The 17,316-nt window shown below is 36.5% G+C and overlaps 1 protein-coding gene across 1 annotated transcript; it reads left to right on the forward strand.

The window, feature by feature from the left end:
• Nucleotides 1–15,046: 15,046 nt before the first annotated feature.
• Nucleotides 15,047–16,033, forward strand: LOC105993265 (melanoma-associated antigen B5-like). Its single transcript, XM_013026469.1, has one exon. It carries the CDS (start codon nucleotides 15,047–15,049, stop codon nucleotides 16,031–16,033), a length of 987 nt encoding a protein of 328 aa, XP_012881923.1.
• The last annotated feature ends 1,283 nt before the right edge of the window (nucleotides 16,034–17,316 follow it).

Consider the following 17,316-nt stretch of genomic DNA (forward strand, 5'->3'; position numbering starts at 1 on the left):
TTGTCCTACCACCATTTGTTGAATAGCTTATCTTATTGCCATAGCATTGGCTCTGTCCTTTTGTCAAATTTATTAGAGAATATTTATATGGAACAATTTCTGGCCTCTCTATTCTGTTCCACTGACGTATCTACTTTTTCCCAAACATCACACTTTCTTGATGAGTATGGCTTTATGGTAAGTCCTGAATCTGTTGATGCCAATCTCTCAAGTTTGTTCTTTTAAACTATTGCATTGAATGTCTGGGATATTTTGTTTATCCATATAAACTTTTTTTAAAATAAGTTTTTTATTGTGAAAATGCTGTACAGAGGGGTTACAATTACTTGAGCAAGGTAATGAGTACATTCCCTATTGAGCACTGTTGCCTCCTCCTGTGTTTTTCCCCTACCATCCCTTCCCTCCCATTTCTACAACTACACTACCCCCCACCCCTCCCACCTCCACCCCGCACCCTCCCACCTAAATTGGAAAGTTCGTTTTTTGACATAGTGTCTTGTATATCTCATATAAACTTTTGAATAAGTTTTTGGTGTCTACATAAATTTCTGGGCTGTTTTCACTGTATTTGATGTTGGTGCCCTGCATCTTGTATACACACTTTTCTAATTTGGGGAGGGGAAGAGAAATAAAAATGCTGAAATAAGGATACAGGTTGATCCATTGTAACAATGAGATGTACAAGACACTGTGTTGAAAACAAACTACAACTTGGGGGTGGGGAGGAGTTGGGGAGGTGGGAAGGGAAGGAATGGTAGGGAAAAGCAAAGGAGGAGGTACCAATGTTCAATAGGAAATGTACTCATTACTCATGTAACTGTAACCCATCTGTATAGAATTTCTACAATAAAAACATATAAAAATTATAACAGCTTATTTTTACTAGACACATATTAATTGTATATGCCTGTGGGGTACATAGCATGGTAAACTGATAATACAGGAATAAAATGTGCAATGATCAAAGCAATTATCTTTTCCCTTTTGGCAGACATTTATCATTTCTTTACATTGAGAAGCTTTGTATTCCTCAATTCAATCTGTTTATAAAATATGTAATGAATTATCATAAATTATTTTATAATATAGTAATATAGAATAGAATTTATGCCTCTTGTGCAACTTTATTTTGCTACCTCTTTTCTAAACTCCCTCTATAATCCTTTCTCTCTATTACTCTTCTAGTGACACTACTTACTTCTAGGAAATCACCTTCTAATATATATTGGGATTGCAATGGGTCTCTAGAGCAAGTTGTGAAGATCTGTCATCTTAACAATGTTGAGAATTCCTATCTAAGAATACAGAATATCTCTTCATTTATTTAATTCTTTTTTATTTAATTCAGAATTCCATAGTTTTTCTTGTGCTATTATTATACATATTTTCATTAGATTTATACCTAAGATTTTTGGCTGGGTGATAATTTTGAGTGGCTTTATATTTTTAAGTTTTTGTTCCATCTATTCACTGTCATATATAAGAAAGTGATTAGCTTTTGTATGTTATATTTGTATCCTGTTACCTTTCTAAAATTTGCTTATTATTTTTCAGGAATTTTCTTTTAGTGACAACTTTAAATGATAATAATGCATAAATTAGGAGGGGTGTGTGTGTGGGGGGGTGGACTCAAATTTCTTCCTCTCTGTATAATTTGTGATTATTTCCATGTTGTTCTCTTGAACAATGTTCTAAATATTTTAAGTTGTACAATTCATAAAAATATTTGAGGCACTATATAAAAGAAAGAATAATATATTCTGTGTATTCTATCATACAAACTGTTAGCATGTCATGCATTTTTAAGTTTCCTATTGATTTTAGTGACCACAGATAGTATGTATATATTATGCTTTTGAATTCATTTCTTATATATTTAAAATACATAAGAGCTTAGAAGCCCTGAAATTATTTCCAAAGAAGGAATTGATCTATGACAACCTTTCTATAGGAAATCTGTGCAAGTCACTTTCCTTTAAGACCATCAGTAATATTAATTTCCTCCAAGAAAATATACATCAAAAAGCCTAATACATATTCTATGAATCCACATACCCCATTTAGATTTCATAGAAAGTTACCAAGAAAGTAATTTCTGTTAATATGGGAAATGTAAATGGATTAGCAACCAATATTTTTGACTATTCACTGGGCACTAGTGGCTCATGTCTGTAATGCTAGCAACTCAGGAAGATGAGACCTACGGATTGTAGTTTGAAGCCAGCTTGGGCAGGAAATTATGTGAGACTCTTATTTCCAATGAACTACTCCCCTCACATACACATACAAAATGCCAAAAGTGGAGCTCTGGCTCAGGTGGTGAGGTGCTAGCCTTAAGCAAAAAAGAATCTCAAGGGCATGCCTGACCCTGAGTTCAAACCCCAAGACTGGTAACAAAAACCCCAATCAACAACAACAACTGTATTAAGTAGGACCCTCCTGCCCCGCCCTTCTTATTTTGTTGTTAGCTGTGGGGCTTGAAGTCAGGGCCTGGGCACTATCCCTGAGCTCTTTTGCTCAAGGCTAGTGCTCTATCACTTTGAGCTATAGCTCCACTTCAGATTTTCTGGTGGTTAATTGGAGATAAGTGCCTCACAGACTTCCTTGCCAGGGCTGGTTTAGAACTGTGATTCACAGATCTCAGCTTCCTGAATAGTTAGGATTATAGGCATGCACAACAAGCATTTTGCTTAGAATCTCCTTTTGATGTTAATTATGAAATCTTTAATTTTGAAGCCACCACAAAGAAAGTATTGTAAATTCTAATGAGCAAAAAGCCTCTCTAAACTCTGAAACAAACGTCAGCTGTAAACAAATCAGATTAATTCAACTACACACAATTTTCATCTTTAAGTGACTTAACAATGACATAAACATGACCACTAGGTAAACAGATATTAATAAGCAATAATAGAAGAAAGCTTCTTCCAAATATTAAAGTTATAAAACTATTACTTTAAATCTTAAATGATTTCTTTAATCATTACTTCATGCCGGGCACCAGTGATACTCAACTACTCAAGGAAACTGAGATCTGAGGATTGTGGTTCAATAGAGCTTGAACTCATGCCCTGGATGCTGTCTCTTTTCTTTTTCACTCAAGGATGATGCTCTACCACTTGAGGTACAGTTCCACTTTCAGCTTTTTGGTTGTTAACCGGAGATACCCATCTCATGGACATTTCTGCCTAGGCTGGCTTCAAACCAGAATCTTCATATATCAGCCTCCTGAGTAGCTAGAATTAAAGGCATGAGTCACTGGCATTTGGCTTGTATTGTTATTTCGTTTTTAAATGTTCCATTATATGCTTGTGGTGTGCAACATGATCTTTCAATATAACTAATTTAGTATGTAAGGAATCTAGTATATATAGTATTTACTGTAGCACATATACCATATATGTAGCAACATATATAGTAATTACAAAATAATATATTGCATAGAGAGAGGTTACTAGAGTAAAGCAAATTAACATACCTATCATCTCCATGTAGTTATTTTCTCTTTTTTTGTCTTAAGAGAACCTAAAAGTGATACTTATTTAAAAGCAAACCACAGGGGCTGGGAAGGTGGCTCAGTGGTAGAGTGCTTGCCTTGCATGCATGAGGCCCTGGGTTTGATTCTTCAGCACCACATAAGCAGAAAATGTCGGAAGTGGTGTTATGGCTCAAGTGGTAGAGCACTAGCCTTGAGCTGAAGAGCTGAGTTACAGTGCCCAGGCCCAGAGTTCAGGCCCCACAACCAACCAACTGAGACACACACACACACACACACACACACACACAAAGCAAACAACAGAACAATAATATTAGGTATTAACTTTAGCTTCTGTTATGTATTAGATCTCTAGACTTTATTCACTATTACACAATGCTACTATTCTCAAAAGAGTCATGTATAAGTCACTGTTAAGTAATTTGAATATGAAAATCCTCTGGGGATGAGAATTAATCCATGTTTTTTTTCTGTACAGAGGGGTTACAATTACATGGGCAGGATAATGCGTACATTTCTTACCAAGCATTGCAGCCTCCTCCTTTGTTTATCCTTCACATCCCTTCCCAGCCCCCCCCCCCCCAGTCCCAATCCTTCCCCCCCCCTCCGCCCCGCACCAACATTGTAAAGCTCGTTTTCGACATGACAACTTGTACTTCGCATTGTTGCAACAGGTCCACCTGTATCCTTAAACGACTTGTTTTTCCCCATCTCCTCCACAAGTTATACTGACATCAAATATAGTGAAAGCAGGGGTTATACTGTGGGGGAGGGACATGCAAAGCAACAAAGAAATAATCTTATAAATGCGTTAGAAACACATGCATGAAAGAAAAAAACATTAAAATACATATCTAAGGGTTCATTTTTCCTAACATCACATTATCTGACCTTTTCTGCTTGACTCATACATATACTAGATATTGCAAATAAGGGAAACCATGGGGCCTATGTTTCTTTGGGCCTGGCTTACACTTAATCCATGTTGACTGACACCAGCTTATTTCTCCCATACCTCACCCCACCAGAGTCCCTGTTAGCCATTGTTTTACTATCTCTATACAGTCCACCTACCAGGGCATATTTATTTAAATTCATTCAGAAATTTAAAACAGAAAATTGAAATAAAACCATTCAAAACTGTTGTCTGATATCAATCATAGGTTGAAGCAGAATAGATTTTGTAGTATATGGTAAGAGTTTTTTCTTCCAAAATTTCCTGTATCTGCTCACTGATGCTTTAAAATGTAATTTAACACTAAATGACAATGTTTAGCATTTATATCTTATAGTGTACAGAGGAGTATTCTACTTGTGCTTTACATATATTGACTAATTTCATCTTCAAATGACCTAGTGAATATATATTGTTACTATCCCCCTTTTACATAGTGGGAAACACATGCATTAAGAGAGTAACTTGCCCATGGTTGCATTGAAGATACAAGCATAAAGGTGAGAAACAACAATAGCAAAAGAAAAATACTGCTAACTAATATTTACTAAACTCAATATAAAATAATACATTTAATTCTCATCTTATTGCTATAAAACTGACCTTATTTACTTTTCATTTCCAGAAAACCAGTAACAAGATTTAGTGAAATAAATAAATGTTCTTGTGTTCCCACAGCTAGTTAAGCAGCAGAAGCAGGATTCAAATGCATATCCTTCTGGGGTTCTTCTGAATGATAGACGGTATTTTCAATTATGGGGCATTATTTGTCAGAAAATAATACCAAAAATAATGACACACTGATAAAATTTACTTTCCAGCTCTTTCATATGAGGAATTTGAGTGAAATGAGCAAAAAGGAAGATAGCTCACGAAATTATGAACATTTGCTTTTAGTTATTATAAAACATTTCACATTTTCTATTGATATGAATTCTTCCTATCATGACACATATTTGGGTTAGAAATGGTTTTCAAAATGGGATAAACTCTAAGCTTTTAAATTTATTTTTTGCTTGATGATTTTAGATGTTTCTTTTCTTCCTTTACTCACTGCTTCAAAATTTTTTAGTATGAGAACCAGATGCTGTTGGCTCACATTTGAAATCCTAACTACTTGGGAAGCTGAGAATGGAAGGATCGAAGTTCAAGGTCAATAGAGCAGAAAAGTCTGCAGGACCTCTTCTCTACCTGTATCTGGGCACAGTGGCACAAATCTATCATTCTAAGATATGCACAAGGCTGAGATTGGGATGCTAACCCAGGCAGAAAAGGCTGGGATATTTCATCTCCATGAAGTGAAGATGGAAATGGTGGCATATGCCTGTGATATGAGCAACGAAAGAAATAATAATGTAAGATGATCACTGCTTAAGCATGCACCTGAGTGAAAAGTTAGATCTTATCTCAAAAACAACCAGTAAAAACAGAGCTGGAAGCATGGGTTCAGTGGTAGAGCCCCAGTCTAGGAAGCATGAAACTCTAAGTTTAAATCTACTACTTACCTCCCACAAACAGTAAAACTTCTTGGTATACACTTTCAGTTTCAATGAGTAAGTCATTGATAGTAATCTTGAAACAGAAATCAATGGACATATGCTGTAGTCCCTGATCACTATTGACTTGTAACTACATTATATCAAGTCATTCAAGTATAACAAATATTATTTGGGCCAGTATATTATCCATGCTATAATATTTATTTGAAGTACAAAATAACTGATAGAGGTTTTTACTTTTCCTTTAATTAACAACATGTATGCTGTCATTAAAAGAGTAAGACTAATTTCCATCTATTTACTCAGTATCAAGCAAGCATTGATTATTATATACTTTTAATATTGTAGATTAATACTTTTAAGAGTTCTGATTTCAAGATGCCATACAAATAGAAAAATAATGAATGGTTTTATTCTATAAAATCCATATATGTCTATATATTATCAAATAAAAAAAGCATACTTTGAACAGATATAACATTTAGTGGTACAGCAGGCACGAGTTGCAAACCTATATCAGATAAAATATCCTTCAAATTAACACTGGTCAAAAGAGACAAGGGCATTACATATGAATAAAGGGAATGTTCTTACAGGAGGATATAACAATACTCAATATCTATACACCAAACACTGGAGCACCCACTTTCATCAAACAAACACTACTTAATCTATTTTTTTTTTGTCGGTCGTGGGGCTTGAACTCTGGGCCTGGGCGCTGTCCCTCAGCTCTTCAGCTCAAGGCCAGCACTCTACCACTTGAGCTACAGCACCACTTCCGGCTTTCTGGTGGTTTATTGGAGATAAGAGTCTCACGGTCTTTCTTGCCCGGGCTGGCTTTGAACCGCAATCCTCAGATCTCAGCCTCCTGAGTAGCTAGGATTACAGGCGTGAGCCACCAGCGCCCGGCTCACTACTTAATCTAAAAACACACATAGACCCCAACATAGTGACTGCTGGTGACTTTTTTGTGTGTGTGTGAAAATACCGTACAGAGGGGTTACAATTACATGGGCAAGGTAATCAGTACATTTCTTATCAAGCATTGTTTCCCCTTCCCAGCCCTTCCCATCTCCCCATCCCCCTCATGCCCCCCCCCATTTCCCCCTACCCCGGCCAAAGTTTTAAAGTTCGTTTTTCGACATAATGTCTTGTACATCTCATTGCTGCAATGGGTCCATCTGTATCCCCATTTAAACAATTTGTTTTTTCCCTTCCCCTCCACAAAGTATACCAACATCAAATACAGTGAAAATGGGTTATACCATGGGGGAGGGACATACAAAGCAACAAAGAAATCATCAATAGCAAGAAAGAAAAAACATTTGAATACATATCTAAGGGTTCATTTCCCTAACATCAACTTATCTGACTATTTCTACTTGTCTCAGACACATACTAGTTATTGAAAATAAGGGAAAACGTGGGATCTATGTTTCTTTAGGCCTGGTTTACATATACTGCTATCGCCTCTGGACAGATCTACATGGCAAAAACTCAACAGAGAAAACTGAAAACTAAACAATTGCATAGAACAACTAGACTTAAAAGACATCTACAGAATATTCTACCCAGCAACACCAGAATTTACATTCTTCTTGGCAGCACATGGATCATTCTCTAAAATAGATCACATTTTAGGGCACAAAGCAAGTCTATGCAAAGTCAGAAATATTGAAATTATTCCATGCATTCTCTTACACCACTATGGAATAAAATTAGAGCTCAACACCAAAAGCCACAATAGAAAACTGTAACACACGGAGACTCAACAACACATTCTTGACACCAATGGGTAATGGAAGAGATCAGATCGGAAATTCAAACATTTATGATATTTAACAAAATAGACTTCTTTCTGTTTGTGTGTATGACAGTCCTGGACACTGACCCTGAGTTTTTGTCCTCAAGGCTAGCACAGTAACACTGAACTACAGCTTCACTTACGTTTTTTTGGTGGTTAATGAAGATAAGAGTCTCGTGGATTTTCCTGCCTGGGCTGGTTTTGAACCATGATCTTCAAATCTCAGATTCCTGAGTACCTAGGAATACAGGTGTGAGTCACCTGTGCCAAGTCCCTAATTGACTTCTTAATAAATAGTTCACAATAGCCTTATAGGTAAGTACATATGACCACATAATATGATGCTAATAAAAATGATCTCCCTGATATGAAAACAAGAGGTTTTCGTGGGTGGTTGCTTTGTTTTTCTTTATTTCATTGTTTTAGTGTACTATTTGCAGTTATTTCTTTTGTATTTTATTTGTTTGTTTTCTTGTTTATTCTCTGTGGTCACTGTTTTTGATTTAGGTACCTGATGTCTTGTATATAAGTTTATCAGACTTTGGGAAGGGACTTGGGGAAGGAAGGAGAATCACAGAACTGGTAGGACAAAGGGTGAACCAATGCAACAGCAATACTCACTAAAAACTATGTTGGAAATTAACTTTACAACTTGGGGGGACATGGGAGCTGGGGGGGGAATGGGAGAAAACAATGTAGGAGGTAACACTGCAATATACTTATTACCTTACTTATGTAACGGTAACCCCTCTGTACATCACCTTAAAAAATTAGTTAACAAATCTGTTCTTTCTTATATGACAGACTTTGGGAATGCTAATTGACTTAGAGTACTCATGACAGAAATATTTATTTCATTAAAAACATATGGAGAGCCAGGTGTTGGTGGCTCACACTTGTAATCCTAGTTATTCAGGAGGCTAAGATCCGAGGATCATGATTCAAAGCTATCCTCGCAGGAAAGTCTGTGAGAAGCTTATTTCCAATTAATCACCAAAAAAAGCAGAAGTGGAGCTGTGGTTCCAGTGGTTAAGCAGTAGTCTTGAGCAAAAAAAACACAGGGACAGTGTCTACACCCTGAGTTTAAGCCCTAGGATTGGTATATACAAAAAATATTTATGTAGGAAGGCGTTGGGGTAGAATACAGTCATAAAATTCAATGCATATCCAACAAAATTTAATTGATGGGAGGGGTAAGGTTAGAAGGAATAAGGAATAATAAAAGGAATAACTTAAATAGAGATGTACTGTTATTTATATACTGATTTGTTGAATGGTAACTCCTTTGTATATCTACTTACAGATAATAAAGAAAATATTTATGTGTCAGGCACTACTGGCTCATACTTGTAATCCCAGATACTTAGAATTCTGAGAATTCTCAGATTTGAGAATCATCATTCAAAGCTAGCCCAGGCAGAAATGATCATGAGAGTCTTTTATCCCATTAACCATCAAAAAGCCATAAGTGGAGGAGTGGCTCAAGTGGTACAGTGCCAGCCTTGAGCAAAAGGCCCAGCAAGAGTGTAAGCCCCAGTACCCAGCTACTTGCCAGGTAGAAACTGGGAGGATTACTTTTCTAGCCCAGCTCGGTAAATATATAGTAGCAAGATCCCCTATCTCAAACAATAACTGGGCATAGTTACACATGTCTGTCATCCCAGCAAAGCAGATAGGATAAATATGAGGATCTAGCAATAGGCCTACCTGGGCATAAAGGTATCCCAAATAGTGCTATCCCAAATAGCACTATCCCAAATAGCATGAAGGGCTGGATTGTGGCACAAAGACAGACTAACAATTGATAGGCTCTCAGTTCAACCACTATAACTACCAATAAATATAGATATTCATAACAAAACTGCTTAAAATATCAAACAATTTGAGAAACTAGAGAATGAATATCATAAAACACAAAGAAGCAGAGGTATAGATAGGAAGATAAATGCAAAATTGATGAATTATAGAATTGTGAAGTCAAGTAGTGAAAGCCAGTTCTTTGAAGGGTTTTATAAGTATTATTAATTACAAATGAGAAGAAGCTGAAATAGATGATATAAAGCAAATGAAACTATGTATATCTTAAAGGAAAAAAGGATTTAATACCACTAGGAGTATTACCAACATGTCAAGATAATAAATGGTGGACAGGAAAAGATTTTATCTAAAGGTAATTGGTTTTATTATTTAATTTTTCTGTACTACTGCAAATATCTGAGAAGTTTTACACTAAGAAAATTTTATATCACATCTTTAAATATAAAATCCAAAACAATATGGAGAACTTTTAGCAAAGAAACAACAGTGTTCAAATGTATAGTAGAAAATGAAGGTCTAGTCCAAATACAAAACACCATGTAAATATACTATGGACATCCACCCAAGAATGGAGGCCCATTACATCATATTTGAAGACAAAAAAATGTGCTACCTCATATAACTCTTGAAAAATATAAAAAGAAAATGGTAACTATTAACCATTTTAATAGGTGATCATTCCTAGTATAAGAACAGATGAGTATACACTAATAAAATATTAGTCAGGATATCTTATACATATAAAGACAAACTATCTTAAATAAATTCCTAACACATCCAATATACCTATAAATGAATGAAAAGTAGGTGCCTCCTGGGAAACAGGGTCAGTATCACATTATAAATGTAGCTTAGTGAAACTGCCATGGGAGTCATGGAGGGTTCTCAAAACATTAAAAATAGAACTGCTCTATGATGCAGTGATTCCACTCATAGGCATTTATCTGAAAGATAACAATTTAATAATGGAACCTAAATACTCAATATTCACTATAAGTTATAAAAAATGTCCAGATGTTCCATATGGAGGAATGGATCAAGAGAATATGGTATATATACACAATAGAATTTTATTCATCCATTGGGAAGAATGAAATCATGTCATCTGCAGAGAAATTAATAGATTTGGGGACAAACCATATAAAGTGGAGTAAACCAGGTTAAGAAAGACAAAGTGCATTTTTATCTCATATATGGATCTTAATCTGAAAACAAAAACATTTATGTAAACACATACAGGGTCATGTGCATATGTAATCAATAAAACTGACTAAAATCATTTATTCTAATTTTGATCCTTCTTTTTTCTTTCTTTTTTATTGTGAGAATACTGTACAAAGGAGTTACAATTACATGAGCAAGACAACGAGTACATTTCTTATCGAGCATTGTTACCTCCTCTTTGTTTCCCCTTCCCATCCCTTCCCATACTCCCTCCCCACCCGATCCTCCTCCCACCCCCTACCAAAGTTCAAGATAAGTATTCAAATATTTTTTTGTTTTTTTTCCTTTCATGCAATTGTTCTAACATATTTATAAGATGATTTCTTTGTTGCTTTGAATGTCCCTCCCCCACGTATAACCCCTGCTTTCACTGTATTTGATGTTGGTATAATTTGTGGCAGGGAGGGGAAAAAACAAACCATTTAACTAGGGATACAGGTGGACTCATTGCAACAATGAGATGTACAAGTCATTATGTCGAAAAACGAACTTTACAACTTTTCTTTTTTTTAAAGAAAGAAAAATGAATTCTTTGATCCTTGTATAGCCTTTATAAATGTATAATAGCATCTTGCTTTATGTTAAAGCATAGGAGCTTAGAAAGGTAAGACTTACTGACCAGGATCATTAGTGTGTTAGAGGAAAAGCCAGAACTGTTCATCTGGGTCTGTTCATCCTCTAACTCTTATTATTAGATCGTTTTCATTCTGATTATGTACATATAAAATGTCTCAACTCATTTCTATGCACTTTATATATTTTTGCAAAACAAATTAACACAGCTGGGTACCAGTGGCCTGTAATCCCAGCTACTAAGGAGTTTGAGATCTGAGGATTGCTGTTCAAAAGCCAGCCTGGGCAGGAAAGTCCTTGAGCCACATCACCAATTAACCACCCAAAAGCTGGAAATGGAACTATGGCTCAAAGTAATAAAGCAATAGTCGTGAACACAAAAGCTCAGGGACAACATTCAGTTCAAGCCCCAGGACCCTCAAACACACACAAAAACCTGATGAAAGTTGTAGTATATACAGGCATGAGATCTCGTGGTGTATCCCCTTATGAAAAATTGATAGTTTAACAAAGTAAGTATCAGGAAGCTACGATAGGTCTTGACTGGGAGCAGGGTGTGGAGGGTGGAAACTAATGCTCTTGGGGATTATGTTAGATGAATGGAAAGGGGAATAGATGGCAAATACAGTCAAAAGATTCAATGTATACGATGAAAATGAAACTATAAATCTTGATGGGACTGATAGAGGAAAAGATCAGATGGGAAGCAGGGAGAATAATGTTTGAGAATGGAAAGGGCATGTGTAGGGGGCTAAATATGGCAAAATACTTAGTATACATCTATTAAAATAGAATAATGAAACCTGTTCATTTTTTCTGTGCTGGTCCAGGGGTTAGAACTCAAGGCCTGGACCCTTTCCCTTAGTTTTTGTGCTTGAAACTAGCATATTACCACTTGAGCCACATTTTCACTTCCAGCTTTTGGATCCTTAAATGGATACTTGTTGCCTGGGCTGGGTTTGAACCATGATCTCTCTATATCAGCTATTTGAATAGATAGGAATGCCGATATAAGCCACCAGCAAACAGTATAAAACATTTTTTTAATTTTTGGAAAACTTTATCCTATTTTCTGATACCACTGTGATATAACTCACATCCCATTTTGAGGAGTTCAATTAGATTGTTAGGTTATATAACATTTTAATGCTCTGTGTTTCTCAATGACCCACAGGTCTAAAATGAGAATTACTCATTTTGTTTGATTTTTATAAACTATTAGAATTAGCTCCCCTAAATTTTTGCTGTAGAAATGAAGATGATTTACAGAATATCTCATTTTAAATTTATAATTTTTTAAAGGAAGAGAAGGAAAAGTGAAAGACAAACAAAAAGGCTGAATTAGAACTATAATAAGCATTCACATTTAGAAATATAAACATGACCATATTTGTATAACTAATATAAACAATGAAAATTTACATAAGAAAGAAAAAGGATCGTTTAATAGAGACATTGACATTCCCTTATTTACCATGGATCATTCACATTAGCCAATTTAGGGAATCAGTCCAGGTTATTACCAGTAGATGAATTAGTGAAGACAAGTATACTTAATAGAGTTTAGTCAGCCATAAAGAAATATGAAATTGTATCATTTACAAAAAAGTAGATGTGAGGAGAGATCATAAATTAAGTGAAACAATGGAGACTTGGACAAATACCACAAGCTTACTCTCATGTGGAATTTAGAAAGGAAAAAGGAATCTGAGTCTAAAAGAAACACTGTTATGGATGTGGAAGGTGGTATAGGAGAAAGCAAGACAAGAAAATAAAAGGGGTGAATATAATCATGTTACATGCAAGTATGAAAATATCATAATGAAACCCAAACATATGAAAAATGCTTACAAGGGTGTAATTGGTGCATAAAACTATATACTTATTCTGTAAGACCAGTAAATGAAAATAAGGAAAGGAACCTGTACAAACAAAATCAGTAACTAATGAAAATATAACTTTAATGAAGGAAAAAGATCCAAAATATACCTATGGGGAAAAAATCCAATTGCAAAAGTTCCTTCTGGAAATGACCATAATACCTCATCTCAAACAGAGTTGCATATAGATTTAAGTATCCATAATTGACACATTTTAGAAACTTCCTATTTTTTACATGACCATAAAGGTGACACTTAAACTAAGAACTCTGTATGTCACAACTAAAATCAACCACAGGGAAAAATAAACAATTAAAAAAAGCAATATTAATGATAACATAAAGAAAGGGCCTTGTATGCTGGCTTATCTATAATCCCAAATCCTCAGCTACTCAGGAGGAAGAAATGAAGAACATTCTGTTTAGAGGCCAGTCCCATACAAACATTAGTAATACCACATGTCAAAAAAAATTACCTGAGTGGGCTGGGAAGGTGGCTCAGTGGTAGAGTGCTTGCCTTGCATGCATGAGGCCCTGGGTTTGATTCCTCAGCACCACATAAACAGCAAAAGCTGGAAGTGGCACTGTGGCTCAAATGGTAGAGCACTCGCCTTCAGCTGAAGAGCTAAGGGACAGTGCCCAGGCCTAGGGTTCAAGCCCCACAACCAAAAATAAAAAATAAAAAAACCTGGATAGGGTGCCACACAATTGTGCCCCTAGCTCTGGAGGAAGTAGTAACAAGAGAGTCCTAGTCTAGGTTGGACTCAAGGGGAATCCTGAGTGAAGAGTTTGTAGCATTAAAACCTTAGAGCTAAGAAGTTGCCCTTGATGACAGACCTTGGATACCTGGTTACTAGTAACAACATGTGACATAATTCCTTTTATGATGTTATCAAGGAGTGAGAGACTTGTAAAGCAGTGTCTGGGTCAGGTAAGCAGGGTGATTTCTGGGATAATTCAGACCTGTAAGTACTCAGAAAACTAATGGAAATACACATCAAATAATGTGGGCATATCAGGCTATTTGATCCTCTCAGCCATGTAAGACGGAGGATAGGCAGAGTCAGAGCAGAGGACCATCTTTGACCCCTAGTAGTGTTAAAGGATAATTTGGTAATGACTATGAGAGCAAAAATATCAGGACAAAAAACAGACAGAGGATTTAATTCATACTAGACATAGAAGCAAGCATAAAGGGGAATGTTTACCACAAACTGAAGGGATGGCAAATACTCAGGCCCTTCTTTGGTTTCAGTCTTTGAAGAATATGGGAAGGTTTCTCAAGCTGAGGCTTGGAATGAGATAGTCTGAATGTATAACCATGTTCAAATGATAGGGATGAAGATCAAAGACCTATGTGCCACTGTATTGTCTGTGTAAGGTCTGATGATCCTCTCAAAATGCCTAGATGGAACATCTGCTGCTAACACTCAGCACCAAATACATCTAGGGGTGACAAGAAAGATCCTCCTTTTTCCCCTTCTCATGGGCCCCAGGGAGGTCTGTGATGTCAACTTCAGTGCAACAGAGGCCATGACTGTCACCAGGGCATGCACAAGGCGGGGTTTGCAGGCTGCTCAGAGATAGCAGGCTCAGGCTTACTGTAACTTCTTCCCTAGCTCTCAGAAAGGATGTGGTAGTCAAGACATCAGAAACTCCACAGAACCTTCTGGAGATCCCTCCTGTAATACTGCGAAGATAGCCATGACCAACACTTCACGCTGAAGGTTCACTCGCTGTATCAACATCTATCTTTCTGAGTGGCTCCGTTAACCATCTGTCCCTCACTACAGCTGTCATGTCTCTAGAGGAGAATAACCTTCGCATTGAGGAAGAACATCAAGAGACCCTGCAAACCTCCTCTGACCACAGTGTAGCACAGGCAAGTGAAGCAACAGAAGAAGAACCTCCTTACCCTTGCTCTGTGGCTCCAGAGGAAGATCTCCAGAATTCATCTGTTCCTGAGCCAAGTAACATCCCCCAAGAGCCTTATACTATTCCAAGCCCCAGCAGAAGTGTTGTAGAGTTCCTTAGCAGCCGATCTAATAGGCGTAAAAAGAGCCAACAAGACAATGAGGGTCCAAGTACCTCAACAGCCACAGCCTGCACTGCAAACTTTAATGATTTTTTAGATGACAAGGTAGATTTAATGGAACATTATATTCTCTACAGGTTTGAAAGGCAACTGCCTATTTTCAAGGAAGACCTGATAAGATTTGTTGATGCTATGGATGAAGAAGAATTTGCTGAGATCCTACAGAGAACTTCTGAAAATATCGAGATTTTCTTTGGGGTTACTGTGCAAGGAGTAGATACAGACAATATCCAGTATGAACTAGTGAGCAAGCTAAAACTCCCCAATAATGGAAGGATCCATGCAGGTAACGGTTTACCCAAGACTGGCTTTGTGATGACAATACTAGGTGTAATTTTCATGATGGGTAACCATGTGACTGAGGAAGATCTTTGGAAATTTTTAAAACAAATGCATGTACGCCCAGGAAAGAGACACTATGTGTTTGGGGAGCCCCACAAGCTTGTTAGCGAAGATTTGGTGACCTTACAGTACCTGGAGTACCGACAAATACCTAACAGTGATCCTCCGTGCTATGAATTTTTGTGGGGACCAAAGGCTTATAGGGAAACTAACAAGATGGAAGTGCTAGAATTTTTAGCCAAGGTTAGTAAAAATGATCCTAGAAAATTTTCAACTCATTATGAAGAAGCTTTAAAAGACATAGAAGAGAGAGCCAAAGCAAATAAGAAAAGCCAGGACGAAGAGTGATGCTATGGACAACTTTGTTACTTGACCATGTCCAGCAGCCTCTCTGCCACTCCTATTGTCTTAAGTGTTTTCTCTAGATGATAACATGTAGCATCATTAAAAAGGTATTCTTGAAAATGCTTAACATCTCACAATAATAGTTAGGATCATGCAATAATACAAATAAACTTAAAAACTCTTAAGTCTTAGTTTTGATCATTTCTTTCTGTTAATTCTAAAGTATTGTGAAAATATGTGTACTTTGTATAGCTTTGATTATGAAAAAGGATAAAAGTAAATCTTTGTAATTTAAAGATTATATCACTAATTATTATATCTTTACAATTTGAAGACTTGCTAACTGAGCCCCATTCTCCCAGACATCATATAAGAACCTCATCTTTGTAAGGATCAAATTCTGGAGATGATAGATATATTTCCAAATTCTTCCCATAGATTTTTTTAAAAAAAATATTGTGAAGTTGCTGTACAGAGGGGTTACAGTCACGTAAGTTAGGTGCATTTCTTTTTGAACAGTGTCACCTCCTCCCTTGTTTTTTTCCCCAGATTTTCCCCTCCTTCATACCCTCCCACCAAGTTGTACAGTTCCATTTCCAACATAGTCCCATTTCCAACATGGTGTTTAGTGAGTATCACTACCAAATTAATTCATTTTGTCCTACCATTTCTGTGCTTCTCCTTCCCCTCCCCAAATCAAATGAATTTACATACAAGACAAGGGGTACAAAAATCAAAAGCAGTGACAAAAGGACAAAAATAGAAGGGAAAAAGAACTGTGAACAGGGAGCAGGTGGCTTATGCTTGTAATCCTAGCTACTCAGAAGGCTGAGATCTGAGGATCACGATTCAAAGCCTGCCCAGGCAGGAAAGTCCAAGAGACTTTTATCTCCAATTAGCCACCAGAAACTCAGAAGTAGTACTGTCGCTTAAGTGGTAGAGGGCTCGCCTTGAGCTAAAGTGCTCAGGGACAGTGCCCAGGCCCAGAGTTCAAGCCCCATGACTGACCAAAATCGCCCCCCCAAAACCTCTTTTTTCCATTTCTTGGAGCTCATTTTGATAATTATCGTTTTATATGATCATATGAACATAACTATTAAGCCTTTGTGATCTTCTCCTAAGAAAATCCTCCTTTGGTCTTATTTTGTGAATGTTTAGAGTCTTGTTTAATTAACCATGTCCCCTCCACAAACAAATGTGAAAGAGTATTTAGATAGGGGAATACCTATCTATGATTTAAAACTTCTGATGAAAAGTCCCACAGATTTTTTAAAAAAAATTTTTAT

Source organism: Dipodomys ordii, unplaced genomic scaffold, assembly GCF_000151885.1.
Source record: "Dipodomys ordii isolate 6190 unplaced genomic scaffold, Dord_2.0 Scaffold94, whole genome shotgun sequence".
NCBI classification, from domain to species: Eukaryota; Metazoa; Chordata; class Mammalia; order Rodentia; family Heteromyidae; genus Dipodomys; species Dipodomys ordii.

Excerpts from the sequence above, each read along its gene's own strand:
- LOC105993265 (XM_013026469.1), top strand. The coding sequence starts at position 15,047 with ATGTCTCTAGAGGAGAATAACCTTCGCATTGAGGAAGAACATCAAGAG.